Consider the following 23625-nt stretch of genomic DNA (forward strand, 5'->3'; position numbering starts at 1 on the left):
GTTTAATAAGAAAAGATAATGTGAAATTGTAACAGGACAGACAAAAGTATAAATATAATGATTTGAATTGAGATAATCAAAACAAAGTTGAGAAAATTAGAAGAGGGGAAAAACTATGTAGAAAATATAAAATGGTAATAAGATATGGAATAGAATATAAAAATGAGCATGAAATTGAGTTTTGTGTCTGTATGAAGAAGTGATAACCTGGGACCATGCTATTTTCAAAAAAGATGTTTTATTTGTATTTTGTTTTTGTGAAAACCCAAATAAAATTTTCAAAAAAAAAAAGTGGCTTACGACCATTGTTCACTCTTACGACTGTTGCAGCATCCCTGGGGTCACGTGATTTATATTCGGATGCTTGACAACTGACTCATATTTATGACGTTTGCAATGTCCCAGGGGGTCACTTTTGCAGCCTTCTGACAAGCAAATCCAATGGGGAAAGACAAGCTCACTTAACAACCACGTTGTTAATTTAATAATTTAGCAGCGATTCAAATTAACAAATGTCACAAGAAAAGTCATGAAATGGGACCAAATTCACTTAACAAAGTTCTCACTTAGCAACATAAATTTTGGGCTCAGTTGTGGCCGTAAGTCAAGGACTACCTCAGAGTGTCAGCGTTGTTTATTTTATGTTCTTTTTCTTCTATTTAGTTCCAATTTCACAACTTTGCCATTTCCAAAGCTGAATGGGAAATTCACATAACCTTCAAATTCAAATCTCCTAAAATATGCATAAGCAGTTTGGCTTCATGTACAATCTTTTTTTTTTTTTTAAGGAAAAAGGTATTTTCCTCCAATAAAATGCATTGCTGTTCCAAAATATTTTACTGCTGTTAGTTGGGTCCTAAACTAAGTCCTGTAATCTGGAATCCTGCATTACACAACAAGAACGTATGGATTACAGTTACCAGACAGATGAGATACTATTGAACTTTAGCCCAAATGTGTTGTGACTCTACCTGACCCTCTTGTTGTGGCCTGCCAGTGGCCAGAGGAGCTGGCAGCACATTTGGACAGTGAGGAGGTTGGGGAGGAATATGGACCAGTCCTGGAGTGTCATGCCCTTGTTGGAGTCTGATTCTGAGGGGGAAATTGAGCAGCTGATAGGGAGTGGGAGTGTGGCTCCAGTGGCTGTGAAAGAAACGGGGGAAGGGCACAGTCCGGCTGGGCATTCAGAGCCACCCACTCTTCATCCTAGGGCATGCAGGGAGAAATGGAGAAGGGAGCAACATGGCTTACGGGAGAGAAAAGGGCCCTGATCCCTTTCATTAGTTACAGCTAGGAGAACAGGATATAAGAAGGCCGTTTACACACAGCACTTTGCTGGAAGCAAAGCATGCATTATCTTTGTCAAGGCTTATCTGGGTTTTGGTGTCCTCCCAACTTTGTGTGCTTCGTTATCTTTTGGAAGTCTGCAATTTATTATCCTGGCCTGTTGTGTTAATTATTTCAGCGTTGTGTTAATTATTTCAGCGTTTTGTGTTGGTTTTTTTGTTTCTAAGTTATCTGAACTTTGGGTTCGGACTGCATTTCTTCCCTTTGTAGACTGTTTTTGGAAGAGTTTAATCTCCAGCCGAGGATAACTGGACATTGGGGGACAAGTTGGAGGTATTAAAGGGAATTTATCTACTTTTGTGAGTTTGTTATTTTTGTGCCATGCCCCGGGTCATCAAACGGAGTCTGGGGAAGGCTCTGACAAGTGCTCTGCATCAGAGGCAGAGATGGGACCAGGGACGTCCAACACTTATCAGCTGCCTTCAGCGTCAGAGATCAGTGGGGCAGAAGAACAGCTGGAGCCTGTTCCCGATGTGCGCATGCACAGAGCTGCCAGGAAAAGGAACAGTTAAGGAACAAGGGTCGACTCAGGAGTAAAGGCACAGATGGATGGTGAATGGCCTCTCCCATAAGGAATAAAGAGAAGCAAAAGGGGAGTGGTGTTTGCAGGAGACAATTAGTTCGTTTAATTAGTATGAAGATTTGTTCGTGACTCTCAGAGACTCCTTGCCAAGTTGCACTTGGAAGCTATCGGCCTGGCAGCTCTCCGAGCCTGATAAGGTCTGTGGTTGCAATTCACCCTTGAAAGACTGTTTGCTGGGACTTTGCTGGATGTGAATGATAGAAATTCACATTAGCCAAATAAAAATGGGGTTTTTGTTGGGACAAGGAGCCTGTTTCATGATTTTGTGAAGCCTAGGTCAGAATGCCTCTGTTGCTTAGCTGGGCCATGTCTGAATTACAAGAGGCTTTGGTGGCTAAATTTGCAGGGTCTGCATAATTACAAATTTAATTTCTAGAAACTTTGTAAATCTCCCACTGTATTCCCTTTAGGCATATAACGTTCAGCTGTTCTCAACAGCTGTGGGATTGAAGAGATATAACTACATGTTCTGGACATGTCACGTACATGTAACTCTCTTGCCTTGAACTCCAGTCTTCTTCATGCCCGAGCTGTTTCCAATACCAGCTGTTTCCATGAATCTGGATCTAGAATGTATATATGGCTGAGAAGGTCCTGGTTGTTGTTTTTTTCTCAACTTGTATGACAATGTATACATTTTGGAGGATTGCTTTGTTTTGAAAATTTGCAATGTTGCTTAGCTTTAACCCTTACCCCAGGGATATCAAACTCAAGGCCTGTGGGCCAGTTCCTGCCCACGGGGTGCTTAAATCTGACCTATGGGGCTACCCTGGAAAGAACAAAGGACCAATCCGTAGTGCCTCTGCCAGCAAAAAACGGAGCTCGGGAGAGCTGTGCATGATCTTCTTAAGCACTGTTTTTTTGTTGGCAGAATGCTCAGGCCACCACAGCAGAGGTGGTATCCGGCAGGTTCTGACCAGTTCTGGAGAACCGGTAGTGGACATTTTGAGTAGTTCAGAGAACTGGCAAATACCACCTCTGACTGGCCCCGCCCCCATCTATTCTCCGAGTCCCAGCTGATTGGCTGGATCTTCTTTGGTTGCCCTGCACAGGAGAATGGAGCTGGAAAGCAGGTTAGTGGGGTGGGGAGGGAATGGGGATTGTGCAGTAGCCTTTCCTTGGAGTAGGGTGGGAATGGAGATTTTGCAATATTTTGCCCTCCCCCAAATTCAAACACAACCCCAATGCGGCCCTCAATGAAATCGAGTTTTGACACCGCTGCCTTTATTCCACCACCAGTGAATCTTTTCTCCCTCACTTTTTTTCCCTCCTCGAAGAGATGTAAATTGTGGTCCATTTTTGCTTTTCCCTTCCAAGAATGCGTTAACTTCCATTAATAGGTTGCGTGGCTATAGTGCCTATGTCGCAACCTGTGTCCATGTGCGTGGACTTGGTTTCTAGCGCATCCAAGCCCCTGCAATTTCGGACGGCACTTCAAAATCTGAATGCACCATGTTTCTGAATTTGAAATAAGAAGCTGAATTGGGAGGGGAAAAACATGCGTGCTCAATATAGCCTTGATTATACCTCTGACTCATTTTCAACCCTGAGTAAGAGTTAATTTCCGATCATTTGATTATCGGGGGCTGAATAAAACAGGGTCTTTTTGTCCTAAAAGAATGCAACTGCGGAGTTTTGAGCCATTGTTATCTTTCAAGTATGGTGACCACAGATCTCCAACCAACATCTCCAGTTGCTCATTCTGCAAAGTTACAGCCACTGAAAGGGGGTTTATTTCTCTGTGCAGCATGAGTGATGTTTACTCTGATTCAGCATGCCAGTCACCTACCATGCCATTTACCCCAGGAATACACTGTTAAATAGACATGTTCTAAAGCCTGAAAAAATACTTACAGAATCACGTCTGCATTAAATTGGGCTTTGTTTACTTCCAACCAGATGCTTCAGGAATGTGTTCTCCTTTTCAACCAAGACAATCCTACGTTGGCTCCTTTATGTTACCAAGTTTCTTCATTATAATTCATCTGCAACATACTCTTTGAAATATCTGAAGAGGTCTCCTTTGCCGATATTTTTGCTTTCAATAAATGCCAGCTATGGAGGCCTCCAGCAGCTCGTATCTCTTCAAATGTTTCTGCTGCTTGGTAAATATATGTTGACAAGCAATTAACAATCTGTTCTCTAGGATGTCTCTCTGCATCCCACCATGTCACTGAACACCAGAGGCAGTTTGCAGACAGACAACTGTGAGGACGTCTGTTTAATGGAAAGAGACTGCTTGGTGTGTCTCTTAATGTGGAAGGCCAGGACAACCAAAATAGCATTTGGTTGTCCCCACAGAACTGTATCACTTCTGAATAATTTGTAAACATCAGTTAGGCTCTGTAGCTCCTCTTTTACCCTCACAATTGTGGGTACAACGTTTGTTTATTTATTTTAGGAGGAGGAGGAGGAGGAGGAGGAGGAGGAGGAGGAGGAGGAGGAGGGAGGAGGAGGAGGAGGAGGAGGAGGAGGAGGAGGAGGAGGAGGAGGAGAAGGAGAAGAAGAAGAAGAAGAAGAAGAAGAAGAAGAAGAAGAAGAAGAAGAAGAAGAAGAAGAAGAAGAAGAAGAAGAAGAAGAAGAAGAAGAAGAAGAAGAAGAAGAAGAAGAAGAAGAAGAAGAAGAAGAAGAAGAAGAAGAAGAAGAAGAAGAAGAAGAAGAAGAAGAAGAAGAAGAAGAAGAAGAAGAAGAAGAAGAAGAAGAAGAAGAAGAAGAAGAAGAAGAAGAAGAAGAAGAGATTAAACCCCAAAAGGAACTCTTTTGCGTTGTTGGTTTTTTTACTTGTTGATTTTAAACAATGTATGGCAGCAGGCCAGTGGTGGGATTCAGATTTTTTTACTACCAGTTCTGTGGGCGTGGCTTGATGGGCGTGGTGTGGCTTGGTAATACTGATACTGATACTTGGTAACACTGATACTGTAAAATCTCCATTACTACAAAATCCCCATTCCCTCCCCACCCCACTAATCTGCTTTCCAGCTTCGTTCTCCTGTGCAGGGCAACCAAAGAAGACCCAGCCAATTAGCTGGGACTCGGGAGGCAGAGAATAGATGGGGGCGGGGCCAGTCAGAGGCGGTATTTGCCAGTTCTCCAAAACTACTCGAAATTTCCACTACCGGTTCTCCAGAACCGGTCAGAACCTGCTGAATACCCTCCTCTTGGTGGCTCGCAGCAAAACAGTCCAAAGCGGTCTCAAATCAACTCATTGGAGGGCAAACGGCAAGGAAGGAAGGCGTATCCTTCCGACGCAGCAGTGGCAGCAACGATCGCTTCGCCCTCCACCTCCTCCTCTCTCTTTCTCCCCTTCTCCCCAGTTCTTGAAGAATGAACTTCCACTTCTTACTCTGTCGAAATCCTTCACACTGAAAGGAAGGAGGTGCCACTGTTAGCTTAATCAGAGGATCTGTACACAACAGCTGTGCCAAAGGGTAACTGGCAAGAGGGGTGGCTTTAAAATGCAGGAGGATAAAGCGGACGAGGAGAGGGGCCGCCGGGCGAGGGAAGCATCCCTTTTCTTTCATTCGTATAGACCAGAGTGAATCATTCTTCTCCCAGACAGAAAAAAAAACCCCATCTACTTGTGGGCTGCATGGACTCCAACGCCGCTTCTCCGTACTTCGTTCTCAAATGCCCGCCCCCTTCTGCCCGATCTTGCAGCCCCCCCTTTTTTTATGAGCCTCTCGGTTGGTTAGGATGGTGGGGGGGGGAAGATGTTAACTTAATGTGTAGGTGAGGAGACCTATATTAGTCTTGTTCCAGCCCTTAATAATCCTCTTGGCAGCCCTGTCTGGCAGTTTCAAAACACTGCTTGCAAAATAATAGCTAAATTTTGGGGATATCCAAAGGCTCAAAATGGTTGAACCATCTTGTCCACATCCCAGATTAATTCTGGGATTGTATTACTTTGAGTTTCTAAGTTATTAAGTATAAGGCAAAGGACGGAAGAAAGGCAAGGACATTTATGTGCTTGCTTGACCTGTGTCCAGCAATAATTTACTTTTTTTCAAGGATATTTCTGTGTTTTCTTTGATTCTATCTAGCCACCTTATCTGTTATATTTCCTCTTTTTTTAAAAAAAAAAACTTTTGTTTTCTCTGCTTCCCTCACTCTGGCCAAGAATAGTTATTTTTTTTTCTAGGCCATCATCTGCTTATATCACAAGCCCAAAGGAGGCTAATTTGTGCCTGCTAATCATCACCCCAAGAGAGCAATCAGACTTTTATTTATTCTAGGTTTGATGGATTGGTAGTTCTTTCAGGCGATTATATTTTCCAAATCCATAAATAATTTGGAAGTCTCACTCCTCAAAAATCCAGACTTCGCAACCATCCATTGCCTCTGGAAAGACCTTTTAACTTTCTCATTTTTAGTGTCAAAGAATTCTTCTTCATGATTTTGTCTAACTAGGATCCATCTTTTCTATCACTCCATCACTTTATCTGTTCTTGTTCCATTTTTTTAGTCTGCACAGTCTTGTTCCGAATCTAGAGATGCTCGTACTTTTAACTGCCTGAAGTTAAAACTGAATTTGAACAGATGAATTGTGCCTGGAGCCTTCCTGCTAGAATGTGGTCTCTGGATGCCGTGCTCCACTGTCCTAAATCCATTTGCTCCCTACAAATGTTTTTGTCATTCTATAATCCTCTTTGTAAAGAATGTTGGTGTAGTCTTTTATTTTCTTTTAATTTCACTTGCCTCTATTAGAAATCATTCCTAAAAGCAATATCTTATAGCAGTTTAAAACATTCCTGTGATTTCTAGTTTTCTTAAAAGGATCTCTCGTTTTCTTTTTTTCTTCTACTGATTGACATTCTCGATTGAAACACTTTTGTCCCATTATTGTATATCCTTCTTGTTGTCTAAGGGTTTTATTCTCCGCCTTTTTGGGGTGGCTCACATGAAGACAGAGATGTGGTGTTTTTTCCCCCTGAAACAATATCTAGGTTTCTAAAAAGAATCTTGCTTAATTGAGACATTACAAGTCTTTTGTAGTGTAATCTTTGTGTACTATATAAACACGGATCGTTTTGTAAGGATTATCCATCTGTATTGATGTAAATTTACAGCACTGTTTACAAAACACAAGCTGGATTTATTTTGAACATTCTTCAGTGCACCCACTGCTTGATGTATGTGGTGTGCAAAGAAAGAATAAAAGCACCATTTAAAAAATCAACAAATACTGTCAAGAATTGGCCTGCATCCATGAATGGAATAGCAGACCCAAACAGTAATTGGGGGAAGTTGGTATATTGTGAGCCTCAAAAATATGTCCTATATATAATGAACCGAGTGTTCCCAGATGTTCTCAATTATTCCTTGTGCAATCCATTGCCATTATGCATAATAGTTGGAGTCCAAAACATTTGGCATTACAGGATCGCCTATCCCTAATTTAAGCATTGTTCAAAATATCACATTGCTCAGTTTGTGTCCACCCCAAGGATAAAACAGCCAGGCACAAACTGAGCAATGTGATATTCCGAACAACACTTAAATTAGGGATAGGCAATCTTCTAATCTTGCAGTGAGACATGTGCCGATCTGTACAGTGGAGAAACAAAACAAACACTTCACAAACACATGGCCCAACATAGGAGAACAAACCCATCAGGACAAGATGCTGCTGTCCATCTGCATATGAAGACAGCAAAGTCCACATTCTGGACAGAGAGTGGTCAAAGAGGCCATGCACATTAAAATTGAATAGCCTTCTCTCAACGCCACCTAGTCCTTTTTACAACACAGTCCTTTCAGCTGTTCCAAGAAGGCTCCACATCCATTTGCACTATTCAGCTGACCCAGAGGGCACAGATTAAACCTCCAAGTGGCCTGAACAACTCTCAGAAAGAGTGCTAACAACCAGATGACTGCAAGGAAAATCAATCCTTCCATTCCCCGCCCTTCAGTCAGAACTGAATAAGCTTCTTGGATGAGAAGTGAAATGTCTTCAAGGAAAAACAACAACGTCCAGTTGCCTCTTGAAAAAGCACCTTTGGGACAATTGCTGATTTTCTAAATAACTTTGTTCACTTGTGAAGCTTTTTAAATAAACAACAATAAATACTTGAGCCTGCAAAATTTTTCAAAAATGTTCAAGAAGGAGCGGCTTTTTTTGGTATTGATTTTATCCTCATTTTTATCTTTCTTTTTTACTTTGCTTAATAAAGTCACCAAGAAAGCAAGAAAATGTATAAAAATGAGTATGCCTCACAACTACACAGGAGATATTGAAACTGAATAAAAGGTTTGATAAAGTGTAAAAATGGGACCCAAGAATGGGACTCATTCACTCTAAAGAAAAACAGATCTTGGATTTCTTACCTTGAGGATTGGCATTGCTGAAAATCACAGGAATAGAATAGAATAAGATAGGGTGGGGTAGGGTAGGGTAGAACAGAATATAGAATATAGAGAATAGAATAGAATAGAATAGAATAGAGCAGAATAGAATATAGAATAGAATAGAATAGAATAGAATAGAATAGAATAGTAGAATAGAATAGAATAGAATAGAATAGAATAGGAATAGGAATAGGAATAGGAATAGGAATAGAGCTGGAAGGGACCCTGGAGGTCTTCTAGTCCAGCCCCCTTCTCAAGCAGGAGATCCTATACCATTCCAGACAAGTGGCTGTCCAGACTCCTTTTGAAAGCCTCCAGTGATGGAGCATTTGAGTCTACTTAATGGAGTAGACTCCATAAGGATGGAGTCATCTTGGATCTACTTTTGATAACAGAATAACAGAGTGGGAAAGGACCTTGTAGGACCATCTAGTCCAACACCACCCACCCAACCAAGCAGGAGACCCTACACCATTTCTGACAGTTGGAAACCCAGTCTCTTCTTGAAAGCTTCCAGTGATGAAGTGGTGCCTTCTCATGTCCTAAGGAACTTAAGTCTACTGTTTTAAGGTGTACAATGTGCTAGCGGTGCGGGTCCAGAAAAGTCAGCTCTGAAAACCAAAAATAATTGTGATGGGGACATGAGGTCCAAGCACACCCCACAGTGCCAGGGTTATAGGCACACCTTGTCTTTCATTTTCTTCAGAATGATTCTTTATAAGTGGTGAAAGGGTCAGCCTGTGAATTTAAGAAGGTCAAAAAGAATCATTGTGTATCTTCACCAATCCTTTTTATGTTTTAATTAGAAATCTTCCTTGCCAATATTCTTTTCCATCTATCCATCTTCCTTCACACCGGTCACCGGGCAATTGACTGACTTCTTTTAAAATTTTAACAAACATCCCCCTGGCCGAATTTAATGTGGTTTCCTTGGACTGCACAGATTATTTACGGCTGATGTCTCATCAGGATGTGCCGTCCATTGTAATGTGTGTACCTAAAAGAGCCAGTGGGTGATTAAGGTCTGAGGCTTTTAGGTCACAAAGGTCAGAGGTAAATGTCAGTTACTTCTGGGAGTTACTACTCCCAGACTTTGGGGAGGCTATTAACACCACATTCCATCAAAATACAGAAGTGTAAAGACAGTGCTCAATTGTTTTTGGTGATTTGCCTCAGGCGTCTCTCAGCCTTCTCCAGGGAGCAAAGCCGGAGTATCAATAGAATCTGGAGTCTCACCTCTTAAAATCCCTCAGGGCCCAAACGCAGCATTTTAAGCTGTAAGGTTTGGTTAACAATACCCACCCCAGGAGTACTAGGGAGAATTTAAAGCTTATGTGGCTACCATGACTTTGCCCAGAAAGGCAATGGAAATCTGGAAGGAAAGAATATAGTTTTTATTCTAATAGGGCTGTGTGTTCTTTAAAAAGAAAAGATTGGGAGAAAGTTCTTCAGATATTGTTCAACTTTAAGCACAACAGCTCTGGGCTCCACTTTTTCCAGTGCTGCTGCTTTGAAAGACTAATTAATTTTAATAAGAAAATTCCTTAAAACTCCTCCTCCTCCTCCTCCTCCTCCTCCTCCTCCTCCTCCTCCTCCTCCTCCTCCTCCTCCTCCTCCTCCTCCTCCTCCTCCTCCTCCTCCTCCTCCTCCTCCTCCTCCTCTTCTTCTTCTTCTTCTTCTTCTTCTTCTTCTTCTTCTTCTTCTTCTTCTTCTTCTTCTTCTTCTTCTTCTTCTTCTTCTTCTTCTTCTTCTTCTTCTTCTTCTTCTTCTTCTTCTTCTTCTTCTTCTTCTTCTTTTCAGGTTTGTTTAGAAATTTGAGTGTGGTTATTTTAAGGCATACAGAGAAATGGTGTGCTCCTGCAAAGCAAATTACAATCCAACTAGATTCCAACACTAGATCTGGACTGCAAAACTTTAAATGGCCACAAGGTGGATATGGAGTTCACATCTTCCGCATCTCTTTGCAGCCATCTAGTGGCCATATTTGGTCCTTACTCTTGAGTGTAATTGCTATTATAGTCACAAAATAGTGTAATGGTGCTAGTGACACTAAGTCAGGAAATAAAATTATGGACCTTGGGTTCAAATGCTACTCACGTTCTTCTCCTCTCTTCTCCAATAGATCAAAATGTTTTATCTTTACCTCAGAATTGTAAAATAAATTAATCTGAACTGTGGTTCAAAGAAAGAAGCCAATTCTGTTGGTCTCGGTTCAAATATAATGATTTATTTTTAAATACAGAAGCCTTTACAGATGCAGCAGCCTCATAGGGACCCCAAGTTTATGTACAGATTGTCCTCAACATACAACATTTCATTTAGTGACATTTGAAAATTGAAAATTACAACAGCACTGAAAAAATAGAATAGAATAGAATTCTTTATTGGCCAAGTGTGATTGGACACACAAGGAGTTTGTCTTGGTGCAAATGCTCTCAGTATACATAAAAGAAAAGATACATTCATCAAGAGTCAAGAAGCATAAGGTACAACACTTAATGATAGTCATAGGGTACAATAAGCAATCAAATCATACTAGGAAATAGTCAATATAAATCGTAAGGACACAAGCGACAAAGTTACAGTCATACAGTCACAAGTGGGAGGGGATGGGTGATAAGGAGTGATGAGAAGATTAATAGTAATAGTAATGCAGACTTTGTAAATAGTTGGACAGTGTTGAGGGAATTATTTGTTTAGCAGAGTCATGGCTTTCGGGAAAAAACTGTTCTTGTTGTTCTGGTGTGCAGTGCTCTATAGCAGCGTTTTGAGGGAAGGGGTTGAAACAGTTTATGTCCAGGAAGTGAGGGGTCTGTAAATATTTTCACAAAAGTGACTTGTGATCATTTGTCGCACTTACAATTGGTGTAGCATCCCCATGGGCATGTGATCAAAATTCAGATTGCAACTGACTTAAATTTAGATGGTTGCAGTGTTCCAGGGCCATGTGATCACTGTCTGACAAGCAAAGTCAATGGGGAAGCCAGATTCACTTAGCAACTGTGGCAAGAAAGATTGTAAAGTGGGACAAAATTCACTTAACGATGCTTAGCAACAGAAATTTTGGGCTCAACTTTGGTCGTAAGTCCAGGACGACCTGTATTTAACACTAATCCCTTGTGCATTATGGACAGACTTTGTCAATGATGGTGGAGAGTAATACAATTAAGTATAGGAACATCCATGGTGCAACATCCATGGTGACAATCCAGAGGCCTTGGGCACAGATGGGACTTTTGATCAGTTTCTTTCTCCACATCATGTAGGACAAGTTTTGGTTGCCACGATGTAGAAAAGATGTTGAGATTCTAGAAAGAGTGCAGAGAAGAGCAACCAAGATTAGGGGACCGGACGCTAAAACATGTGAAGAACGGTTGCAGGAATTGGGTATGTCTACTTCGATGAAAAGAAGGACCAGGGGTGACATGATAGCAGTGTTCCAATATCTCAGGGGCTGCCCCAAAGAAGAGGGAATCAAACTGTTCTCCAAAGCACCTGAAAGCAGGACAAGAAGCAATGGGTGGAAAATAATCCAGGAGAGAAGCAACTTAGAACTAAGTTCTAAGAAATTCCCTGACACTTAGAACAATTAATCAGTGGAACAACTTGCTTCCAGAAGTCGTAAATGCTGCAACATTGGAAGTTTTTAAGAAGAGATTGGATAACCATTTGTCTGAAGTGGTATAGGGTTTCCTGCCTAAGCAGGGGGTTGGACTAGAAGACCTCCAAGGTCCCTTCCAACTCTGTTATTCTATTCTACATTGCTTTTGGAATTCTTCTTCTATCATTTTGAAAAAATACTTCCAAGATCTGTTTCTTCAGCTGGGTGGATAAATTGGCTAAAATATTCCTTCCTACAAAAAATAGAGAAATAGCATTCTATTCCCGACCTGACCTCAGGGATTATCTAACAGCAGTTTCACATCCAAAAATGCATACTATTAAGGGCCATCAGATTATATTGGCAATTTATTCTAGAAAGAAAGTTGTTGTCTTTTAAGAACAATGGTTTTAATATCTCCCATTTCCTATTCTGCGTAATAATTGTGGAAACATTATTGCCCTAAGCAGACACACCCAGATATATATATGTCTTCATTTTTATTTTCCTTGTAAGTAATCTATTGCAAAAGTATATCTAATATTTCAGTTCTTTAACTGGTAAGTTACCTTCTGAAAGATAACATGGAAATCCATAAAGAGAGGAGGAATATTGTCATAGACTCAATGTATAGTGTCCTGGGAGCTTCTGAGCCACAACTATATTTATATGTTTTTAGATGTTGCAAATGAGAGTACAGAGCACTTATTTGCACCATTCTTCATAAACAGAGTCCTGCTTGAATAAACATTTAATTTAGTGTCTTAATGAAGAAAATTGTTCTGCCCTAGGCCTCCCCAAAAAGCACTAAGTCAATTCTGAGTCCCGGCAAAAACCTCTTTTATTACATTAATGTGAATTTATTTCATTCACAGTCAGCCAACGGCTTGGCAAACAGTCTTGCAAAGGTATACTAATGAGCTCAGACCTTTATCAATCCTGGAACGCTGCCCAGTAAGTAGTTCCACACTCAGTGCTGACAGGGAAGGGCTGGGTTATACAGACAAATCTTCACGAGGGTGGAACGAACGGACAAACGAACGAGCAAGTTGTTTCCTGCAAAAGCCCCCTCCCCTTTTGTTTCTCTTTTAATCCTGAAGGGAGGGGCCATTTATCATCCACCTGTGGCCTTGATCTCCCTGAGTTCTTAATTGTGCCTTCCTTTTGGCAGCTGTGCGTATGCGCAGGCTGGGAACCGGTTCCAGAAGCTTCCCCGCCTCACTGCTATCTGAGCCGAAAGGCAACTGCCAGCCTGCCCTGGCCCCATCTCTGCCTCTGATGCAGAACCCTCCTCTGAGCTTTCCTCAGCCTCCAAGAATGGCCTGGGTCCCTCCCCAACCTCCTCCAACTCTGCTATTGGCTCCGCCAGCTGTCGGTGGGCCACAACAAAAATAAAGAATCTCATATCCATGCCAGTTTTCAATTCTCAGTATCTTATGCACACTGTGGTGACAATATGAATAGTAGAGTTAATTCAAATTGGTATTCTCTAAATCAAGCCCCCCAACTCACAACCTCCGGTCCGTGGACCGGTACCAGGCTGTAGTATGCGAGAAACCGGGCCGTGCAAACAAATGTAGCCCCATCCATGGGACGCAGGCATGTGAAACAGAGGTGGTATTCAGCAGGTTCTGATCAGTTCTGGAGAACTGGTAGTGGAAATTTTCAGTAGTTCGGAGAACTGGCAAATACCATCTCTGACTGGCCCCTCCCCCATCTCTTCTCTGCCTCCTGAGTCCCAGTTGATCAGCTGGGTTTTCTTTTGTTGCCCTGTACAGGAGAACGGAGCTGTAAAGCAGGTTAGTGGGGTGAGGAGGGAATGGAGATTTTGCAGTATCCTTCTCCTGCCACACCCACCAAGCCACACCACGCCCACCAAGCCACGTCCACAGAACCCGTAATTAAAAAAATGAATACCACCACTGGCATCAGGTTAAGGAAGATTGCCTTGTAAATGAGAGGTGAGGAAAGCCCTATCAGGGATATTAAACCTTCAACAGAAAAAATCCTGCTGGTTTATGTTATATATGTTGATAGCAGCAACATTACTTCATGCATAAAAATGGAAAGACATTGTGATTCCCACAGTAGATGAATGACTGCAAAAGTTGACGGGGTTAGCAGAGATAGTTGCTTTGATTTTTAAAAAAAAGTAATTAATTTTTTTTAAAAATTTAATTTTTACTTGGAAACCGCTTTTGGACTTAGAGGTGGAAAAAAATGAAACTGATTTTGGGGTTTTGCTGATTAGGTAGGTTTGTTGTTATAGAAATGGCCAGTAAATATTATAATGTGAAGTAAAACGGTGGGGTTTTATGTTATTACCTTGTTCAGAAGGTGTAAGAATTTGCTCCATCTGAGTGTATTCCCATCCTTGATAGAAGAGAGATTATCTATCCTGCAGTCTGGATTTAATTTTTTTTCCTGCCTAAGTAATCTCTTTTATGTGACTGTCAGAATTTAATTACCCCTGTTCAACTTCGGTCAGGGTAAATATAAGGGTACCTTCTGTTTTCTGTTCTGCCTTGGAGCCATGTAACTTGCATTTGCCCACAGCTAGGGGGAAGTGATCATAGTCTCATCATATCTTGATAACCCTCCAAGGAGTTTCCTTGAGAATCCATAGAGATAACTCTGCAACAAATTCATTTCTCCCAAATCTGCACTACTACTGTTGAATGCGGGTAGAAATGTTGCAGAGTTCCAAACAAGGCTATTAGCATCTTGTCTAGGACCTTTCAGTGGAAACTTATTTTATTAAATATACTAGCTCAAAACTGTGTGGTGAGGCTTAGTTTTTGGGGAGGAAAAAAAGGGGGGAAATTCTGTCTCTTCCTACCAGCATCCATCAGTATTCATCTGCGTCCTGTCAGTGTTTGAGAGAGTTGAGGGCTGTTTGGAAACTGAAACAGTATTTGCTGTGTGAGCAAGGAGACAGCAAGGAGCCTGGGCGTGGCTTAGCTCAACTGTTCTGTACTAAAACTGGTTGCTGTTGTGAAACTGAAACTGAGACTCCTCCCCTCTGCTTGTGTTTTGCATTTGGAAGAGATTTCTTTTCAGGTGGGGAGGGGAGAAGAACTCCTTAGCATCAGAGCGTGTTAATAATATACGAAATACTCTAAATGCTCTGATGGTCATTTTGAAAAATCCTTTCTTAGTGAGCACCTAGGAGCCAAAGAGGAACATACGTGCCAAATTTCAAGTTTGTAGGCTTTACAGTACTGGAGATCTTGTGACGATGCGTGAGAGGTATTTCGCTTTTCTATAGAGAGATTTAGTGCAGTCGTGGGATTCAAATTTCTTTACTACCGGTTCTGTAGGCCTGGCTTGGTGGGCGTGGCAGAGGAAGGAGACTGTACAATCACCAGTCAAAGGTGGCATTTGCCAGTTCTCTGAACTACTCAAAATTTCCGCTACTGGTTCTCCAGAACTGGTCAGAACCTGCTGAATACCACCTTTGATTTAGTGGCAATGGGTTTACTTTGGGGTCCAGTTAAAAATTGCTAGTGCTTTAAACTCCTTCCAAGCTTGAGGGCCAGTTAGCATCCACAAAATTCCTTATCAACTTTGCAAGTCCTTGAGATCATAACAGGAAGCCCATCAGATGTTCGTAGTGCCTACAGGGCAATTTTATTGCAGACAGTTTGTCTGCAATAAATTAATAAGATGATCTTATTATTTTTCTATTTCTGTGCAATTGCTGCTTAAATATCTACCATGTGTACATCCCAAGAATATTTATATTGAAAGTTGAATATATTAATGGGCGAGTGTGCAAACCAACTGCCCTAAAATTGGGTTCAGGATTCAAGAATCCCTTGGGGGAAAAGAAGAATTTGGGTGGGTGGCTTAAGTCAGCCCCTCTACCCCCCCAAATGCAACTCTTACACTTGAATCACCAGAAAGGAAAGCGTGTTCTAAAAGCAATCATGATTGCATATATTTTGCAGCTTCCAATAGACACAGAAGCCTCGCGAAGAACAAAACCGGTGATTTGAAAAGTTGAAATAACTAAGAGACAGAAAAATAATCACTTGACTTCTGGGGTGGGGGAAGGGGGCCCACATGAAGGCCCTTTTGTTAGCTAGACTAAATCTGCATTTGAATTCTGCAAAGCAAACAGGTTTATTTCTAATTGTTTCTGGAACAGTCTTTTTGGGGGGAAAAACACTGGGAATCCCAAATCTGGCGGGCAGCTGTTAGGCCCCTGGTGAAGTCACGGCTGCTATGACAGTCCCCATTTAGCATGGGGGGGGGGACATGGCAGCCGCCAATATGAGTAGCTTTATTCTTTCCTCAAACATCAGCTGACGCAATCAAGCTTTCTAGCCAAACACATTGCCCTCTTTCATTAGCCAGAGACAAAAAAAACGATTATAACCCTCTCCGTTGTTTGGGTCAGTCACCTGCCAGGCTAGCTTAGTGTCTTTCTGTTTCCGATCCAGCGAAACTCCTGCTACAATTGGGCCTGTGTTCCCCAACTCGATCTCCTTAGGAAAAGGAGGCTTTCGGTGTGAATTAATCATGTTAAGCCCTCCTTACTGGAGGGGACCTTCCCCTGCTCTTCCGCTCCTGCGAAAACCTAGGAAAAGATGCCCCGGCCCTCAAGCGTTGCCAGTTATAATAAACATACTTGCCTGTCCATCACACAACTCCCTGGCAGAGTCAGCACTTGCTCAAAGGGCGGAGAAAAGAGTGAAAAAGGAAGAAAGAAAAACAAGGGAAGCGAGGGACAAAAGAGAAAAAGAAAGGAAATATGAACTAGATTTTAATTCAGACTGCCATTTCCTGTTCTTCATATTTCACCCTCCTTGCAAACTATCATTGCTCCATTCATGCACTGTTGCTTCATAATTTGCCTTTTGTTCTTCAAACTTTTTCCAAGATCTTGGAAACTCCATTCAAGCTCAACTTGAGCCTTCCTTTTCTTCTTGGCCCATTCGTTCTTCCTTCCTTCATATATTTGTTTTGCAAGTCTATCCTCAGACCTTCTCTCTAGATCAGGGCTCGCCAACCTTTTGGATCTCAGGGACCACCAAACTCACAATTTTAAATCCCGCAGACCTGGGACCCTGGGAAAATCCCCCCAAAAAGTCTGCAGAAAAATCCCCCCCCCCGTTTCTTACCGATCGGTCATTCTTTATTTGGGATTGCAGGATACCGTCTCCAGCTCCGTTCTCAGGGGGAGAAACACACACACACAGAGAGAGAGAGAGAGACTTTTGGCTTCATGCAAGGAAAGCAGCAGAAGCAGCAGAAGTCTTTCTTTCTCTCCCCCAAACTGTGCCAGAACGGTGCAGCCTCTTGGAGCAGGATGCCTTGCAGAGTCCCAAAGACTCATTTCTAGAGTTTAGGGGAGAGAAAGAAAGACTTTTGCTGCTTTCCTTGCTTGCAGCCAAAAGCAGAAGAAGAAAGAAGTGGAAAGAAGCAGCCCAGTGGCCAGGCGAGGTGCGTGGGACAAGTGGGGCAAGTTCCCCCCCCCTCCGCCCTTTCCACCCTCCCCTCACTACTTCGTGTTGTTCACAATGCAAGGGACGCAAGCCTTATGTTCCCATGGGCCATGTGGGCAGCACAGCCTTGTGTTCCCGCGTAGCCTGGATTAATTCCTTTGGGGGTGACATTTCTCTGCGGACCACCCAAATTTTCTCATGGACCACCAGTAGTCCCCGGCCCACTGGTTGGCGACCACTTCTCTAGATGGCCTCTATCTACTTCATTTGTATTCGTAGTTTTAAAAAATAAAACTGTGTGTAATCGGCTAATACCTCTTAATGCTTCTTCATTTGGGGACGGTGCTGAAAATAAAAAATGGGAAGCTCATTCAGTGCCATTTTCCCCCCAAACATGTTGACTTTGTTAAAGAAGTTACTTGTCTCCGTTCATGTGAGTAGTTTTTGTTTTAAGTTCTGTTGTCTTTCATTTTCCTTAGGTGCAAAGGGGCATCTCATTATGGCTTCACCAAGGAGAGGAAGAGATGCCCCCCAGCGGGATCTCCAGATGTGAATGCTGCTTTAACAGTGTCGGCTTGTGAATCCGATTTCTCTGCTGCCGCCACAATTGCCTTAATGACAGATGAACCAGGGCTAATTAATCCTGCTTTCAATGCCAACTTTGAGGACATCCCACCAAGAACCAACTCCACCAATCTTTATATAAGCCAGCAACCTAGAAGTAAGAGCCCCGGCAGGGGAGCATCTTGGATGCAGTACAGTGGTGGGATTCGAAAATTTTTACTCCCGGTTCTGTGGGCGTGACTTGGTGGGCGTGGTTTGGTTTGGTGGGTGTGGTTTGGTTTGGTTTGGTGGGCGTGGTGTGGCTTTGTGGGTGTGGCTTTGTGGGCGTGGCAGGGGAAGGTTATTGCAAAATCCCCATTCCCTCCCCACCCCACTAACCTGCTTTCCAGCTCCGTTCTCCTGTGCAGGGCAACCAAAGAAGACCCAGCCGATCAGTTGGGACATGAAAGGCAGAGAATAGATGGGGGCGGGGTCAGTCAGAGGTAGGATTTGCCAGTTCTCCGAACTACTCAAAATTTCCACTACCAGTTCTCCAGAACGGGTCAAAACCTGCTAAATAGCACTTCTGATGCAGTAGACCTGTTTCTAAATGGCCACATTTTTGTTAAATTTTGTAAGCCAGGAAACATTCTGTGCTGCTTATGTGCAACTCAGTACACTATAAATGTGCAAAATGCAGCTTTTCAAAAAGCAAAAATAAAAAATCAGGAGAAGGAAGTAGTTATGCCATGTAGATCAAATATTGGGGATCAATTACTTATGTCCATGTATGAAAATTACTTCTGATTTAATTATGAGTTGAGAATGTTTAAGTTTGTAAATACATTATACAGTACTATTTTATATATGAAGCAAGATCCAGGGAATGTTGTATTGGACTAGTAGGCTGTTAGTACTATATTGCTAAAACTGGATTTGTGTGTGTGTGTGTGTGTGTGTGTGTGTGTGTGGTGGGATTCAAAAATTTTAATACCGGTTCTGTAGGCGTGGCTTGGTGGGCATGGCAGGGGAAGGATACTGCAAAATCTCCATTCCCTCCCCACCCCACTAACCTGCTTTCCAGCTCCGTTCTCCTGTGCAGGGCAACCACCCAATCAGCTGGGACTCAGGAAGCAGAGAAGAGATGGGGGCGGGGCCAGTCAGAGGTGGCATTTACCAGTTCTCTGAACTGCTCAAAATGTCCACTTCCGGTTCTCCAGAACCAGTCAGAACCTGCTGAATACCCACCTCTGCTTCAGATACTTGGCAATTGACCCCTATTTATGATAGTCACACTGTCCTGGGATCACGTGATCCCCTTTTGGGACCTTCTGACAAGCAAAGTCAATGGGGCAGCAAGATTCCCTTGACCAACCATATTACTAACTTAACTATGGCAGTGATTCACTTAACAACTGTGCCAAGAAAGGTTATAAAATGGGGCAAAACTCACTTTAGGGATATCTCGCTTAACAACAGAAACTTTGGGCTCAATTATCGTCGTAAGTTGAGGACTTACCTGTACGCCAAATGGACTCGAACATTAAAAGTACTTTTGAAACTTTGAAAGAATAGGACTTCTCTAACCTTTCAGACGAAGGCTCAGTGGCTAAGACGCTGAGCTTGTCAATCAGAAAGGTCGGCAGTTCGGCGGTTCGAATCCCTAGCACCACATCACGGAGTGAGCTCCCGTTCCTTGTCCCAGCTTCTGTCGACCTAGCAGTTCGAAAGCATGTAAAAATGCAAGTAGAAAAATAGGGACCGCTTTGGGGGGGAAGGGAACAGCGTTCCATGCATCTTTGGTGTTTAGTCATGCCAGCCACATGACCATGGAGACGTCTTTGGACAGCGCTGGCTCTTCGGCTTTGTAATGGAGAGAAGAACTGTCCCCTAGAGCCAGAAACGACTAGCACATGGGGAACCTTTAGCCTTTCAGACATTAGAAAGAAATTTGCATTTAATTATTTGGTGCCCTCTTCACTGTTTGCTCTATGTGCTTTCCATCTGACATCTAACAATATAGAATATGTTTTTAATTTATTTAAGCCTAATCACATACTGCTACATCAATCTTTCCAGCTTTATGCACCATCTAAAGTTGGTTTACATTTATGAATCAATATGAAGCAGTGGTTTAAGAAGTCAGACAGGGTAAACGCAGATTTAAATTCACCCTCTTCCGTGGGAATTCACTGAGTGATTTTTGGGTTGGTTACTCTCTTAGCCCTAATCATTTTTTTCCAAGGCTGTTTGAAAATAAAATGAAGGAAAAGTCCTATGAACTTTTGAAGACATGGTGGGATTTAAATAAAACAATGAAAGAAAACGATAAATCACTTGGCAGCTTCTCCTTTTGATAATTGTCCCCATGGGTCTTAAAATCATGTACTAAGAGGTTACACCCTCTTCCAAGTTGATTTGTTGGATATACAAAAGACTGGACAAACTGAAAGTTCATTCCAAATGCCACTAACAGTTGAAGTTCACATTTTTATTTGAATGTTGTTATTTCTCCAAGCTAAGAATTGCCTTACAAAACTAATCTAACTTTCTTGAGATTCAAAGTTCACTTTGAAATGCAGACTAAGCAGAATTCTTGAATATCCACAATATTCATGTATATTATTTAAAGAATGTTGTTGAAATTTGTGGAGTTGTTGTGAAGAATAAGGGGCTATTCTAGTGCACTTGGAGGAAGTATTGTAGTTTTCTGTCAAAGGATCTTTTCTTAATTTAATATATTTTAAATACACATTTGGTAACTGACTGTAGCATATATTCCCATCATTTTATCATTGATGATGGTCAAAATAACATTCTACTATGTCATTGCAAGACATTACTTTTGGAAATTTCCATGAAATTTATTTACTCATTTATTCATTCATCCATTCAGTTTCCTCCATGCACTTTTACACACCATTGTCCTTCATTTTTATGACTATGAGAGAGAGATATACAATATCCTATAAGACAGATGTGGCTTGGTAATACCCACTAAACAAGTGTGAACAAGTGTGGCAGGGGTAAATTCAAAATTTTTCCCTACTGGCTCTGTGGGCGTGGCTTGGTGGGCGTGGCTTGGTGGGACTCAACCTCTAAAAGGAAGAAGGTGGGCAGGTGTGGGCGGGGCCAACCAATGCAAATCGTCCGTGCCACCTCTTTGAACCGATTCAAATTGTCCCTAGCACCTCTCCCGAGGTGCTGCAAGGTGGTTGAATTTCACCCCTGAAGTGTGGACTTGAATTTATTTGTTGTCCAAGTCTAATACTCAAGTGCTGGAATTCATTGTTGGAATGTATTTTTATGCAACAATTACAGTAGTATTTAGCCAGTAGATGGCAGTATTTACATGTTTGGATTGATGGTATATATGCTTTATGTTCTTTTGTTCTAAACAGAGTTTCCTGTTTCCTGTTACAGTAAAATAGTTGAGCAGTAAAGCACATGGTGACCGTATTGTTTGATCTATGTGCTGCTTTATATAAACAGAATTTCTAACACCAAGCTACTATGTTACACTGACTTTCCACCAGCTAACATATACTAAGGTTCTTGTGCAATGGTGGAATAAGGTTTAAGGTTTCCTTGCTTCTAGGTTATCTTCATTTAGCAGCCTTTGGAATAAGTAAGATTTTCCGGAATTCAGCCCAATTCTCTGTCTTCTTCCTCTTCAGCCGCAACTTCACAATTTGAGCGTTCTACCGTACGAAGCAGGTCTTTTAAAAAGATAAACAGAGCTCTCAATGTCCTTCGAAGGACAAAAAGTGGCAGCACTGTGGCTAACCATGTTGAACGGGAACGAGAAAACGTTGAAAATCTGATTGCTTCAGAGGCAGGTAATCATTTTTCCCCCAACTTATATTTAGATTATACTGTAGGATTTTTTAAAAAATGAAATAATAAAGTCTGCCATGAATCAAGCTTAATGGCTGAATACATATTGGATCCAGATAGATAATTTTCTGCATGGAGGTACAGAAGTTGTTGCTGTTCCATTCCACTATTTGTTTGTTTCACTGCCCATGCTAGCTTAGAAACCTAGAACCTAGGGGGCGTGCATAAGCGCACCAATGTGCCTACCGTCCCTGTCCTATTGTTTCTCTTATTCTTCTTTTATTTTTCTTATATGTACCCATTTCATGTATTCACAACTATGTATACACTTATACTTATTATCTTGTAAACAATTGGCAAATCAAATAAATAAAAATAAATAAATAAATAAAAATAAAACATCTAGCTAGGCTACATCAACAGAGGGATAGTATCACATAACGTGATAGTGCCACGTCATACTGTACTGGTGAGGCTACACTGGGAATGCTACATTCAGTTCTGGTCACCACAATACAAAAATAATGCTGAGACCCTGGAAAGAGTGCAGAGAAGAGCAACAAAGATGATTAGGGGCCTGGAGGCTAATTCATGCAATGAATGATTGAGGGAACTAGGTATGTCTAGTCTAATGAAAAGGAAGACTAGGGGTGATATCAGAGCAATATTCCAGTACTTTGAGAGGCTATCACGTAGATCAGGGGTCCAAACTTGACAGCTTTAAGACTTGTGGACTTCAACTCCCGAAATTCCTCCTCCAGTCATGTTAGCTCAGGAATTCTGGGAGTTGAAGTCCACAAGTCTTAAACTTGCCAAGTGTGAAGACCCTTGGTCTGTGGTAAAGGGCTTTCCATGTCTGTCTGTCTGTATGTCTGTCTGTCTGTATGTCTGTATGTCTGTCTGTCTATCTATCTATCTATCTATCTATCTATCTATCTATCTATCTATCTATCTATCTATCTATCTATCTATCTATCTATCTATCTATCTATCTATCTATCTATCTATCTATCTATCTATCTATCTATCTCTATCTCAAAATCATATCTCTCTCATCTATCTATCTATCTCTATATTTCTATATCTATCTGTATATCTATCTATCTCTATATCTATATATATGAGATCCACATCTATATATATCTCTATATATTTATATCTATATATCTATCTTTATCATCTATCTATATCTAATCTATCTATCTATCTATCTATCTATCTATCTATCTATCTATCTATCTATCTATCTATCTATCTATCTATCTATCTATCCATCTATCTATCTATCTATCTCTATCTCTCTGATATTTATCTAAAGAATCTGAAAGAATTTAAAGCAGCGGTCTTCCAACTTGACAGCTTTAAGACTTGTGGACTTCAACTCCCAGAATTCCTCCTCCAGTCATGTTAGCTCAGGAATTCTGGGAGTTGAAGTCCACAAGTCTTAAACTTGCTAAGTTTGAAGACTCTTGACATAGAACAAGGAGTCAACTTATTCTCCAAAGCACCTGAGGGCAGGACAAGAAGCAGTGGGTGAAAGATTATTAAAGGGAGATCCAACCTACAATTAAGAAGAAATTTCCTGAGAGTGAGTACAATTAATCAGTGGAACAGCTTTCCTCTGAAAGTTGTTGGCGCTGCATCATTGGAAGCTTTTTAAGAAGAAACTGGAGAACCATTTGTCTGAAATGGTATAGGGTCTCCTGCTTGGGTGGGGTGGGATTGGAGGATCTCCAGGTTCCTTTCAACTCTATTATTCTGTTCTGTTATTCTGTTATTCTTTCTATGATTATGTGTATCCATCCCATCAAGCCCAAAGAAAATTTGGAATGGTATAGGACCATGACGGTGAATCTATGGTATGCATGCCACAAGTGGCACGCAGAGCCATTTGTGCTGGCACGCGAGCCGCAGGCAAA

The 23625-nt window shown here is 41.6% G+C and overlaps 1 protein-coding gene across 10 annotated transcripts in view; it reads left to right on the forward strand.

The window, feature by feature from the left end:
• LNX1 (ligand of numb-protein X 1) overlaps window positions 1–23625 on the forward strand; it is a 163418-nt gene that overhangs the window by 97908 nt on the left and 41885 nt on the right. For 5 of the 10 annotated variants that reach the window (XM_087963521.1, XM_087963522.1, XM_087963523.1 and 2 more), the window contains 2 exons: window positions 17806–18047; window positions 21547–21708. In XM_087963521.1, coding sequence (XP_087819647.1) covers window positions 17806–18047; window positions 21547–21708 — 404 coding nt within the window. Of the gene's footprint in view, window positions 1–17805; window positions 18090–21546; window positions 21709–23625 lie in introns of all 10 variants that reach the window. The other 5 variants (XM_087963517.1, XM_087963520.1, XM_087963518.1 and 2 more) reach the window with 1 other exon arrangement.

Source organism: Notechis scutatus, chromosome 4 (assembly GCF_049901735.1).
Source record: "Notechis scutatus isolate UNSWTSFEM ecotype Mainland chromosome 4, rNotScu1.2, whole genome shotgun sequence".
Taxonomy (NCBI): Eukaryota; Metazoa; Chordata; class Lepidosauria; order Squamata; family Elapidae; genus Notechis; species Notechis scutatus.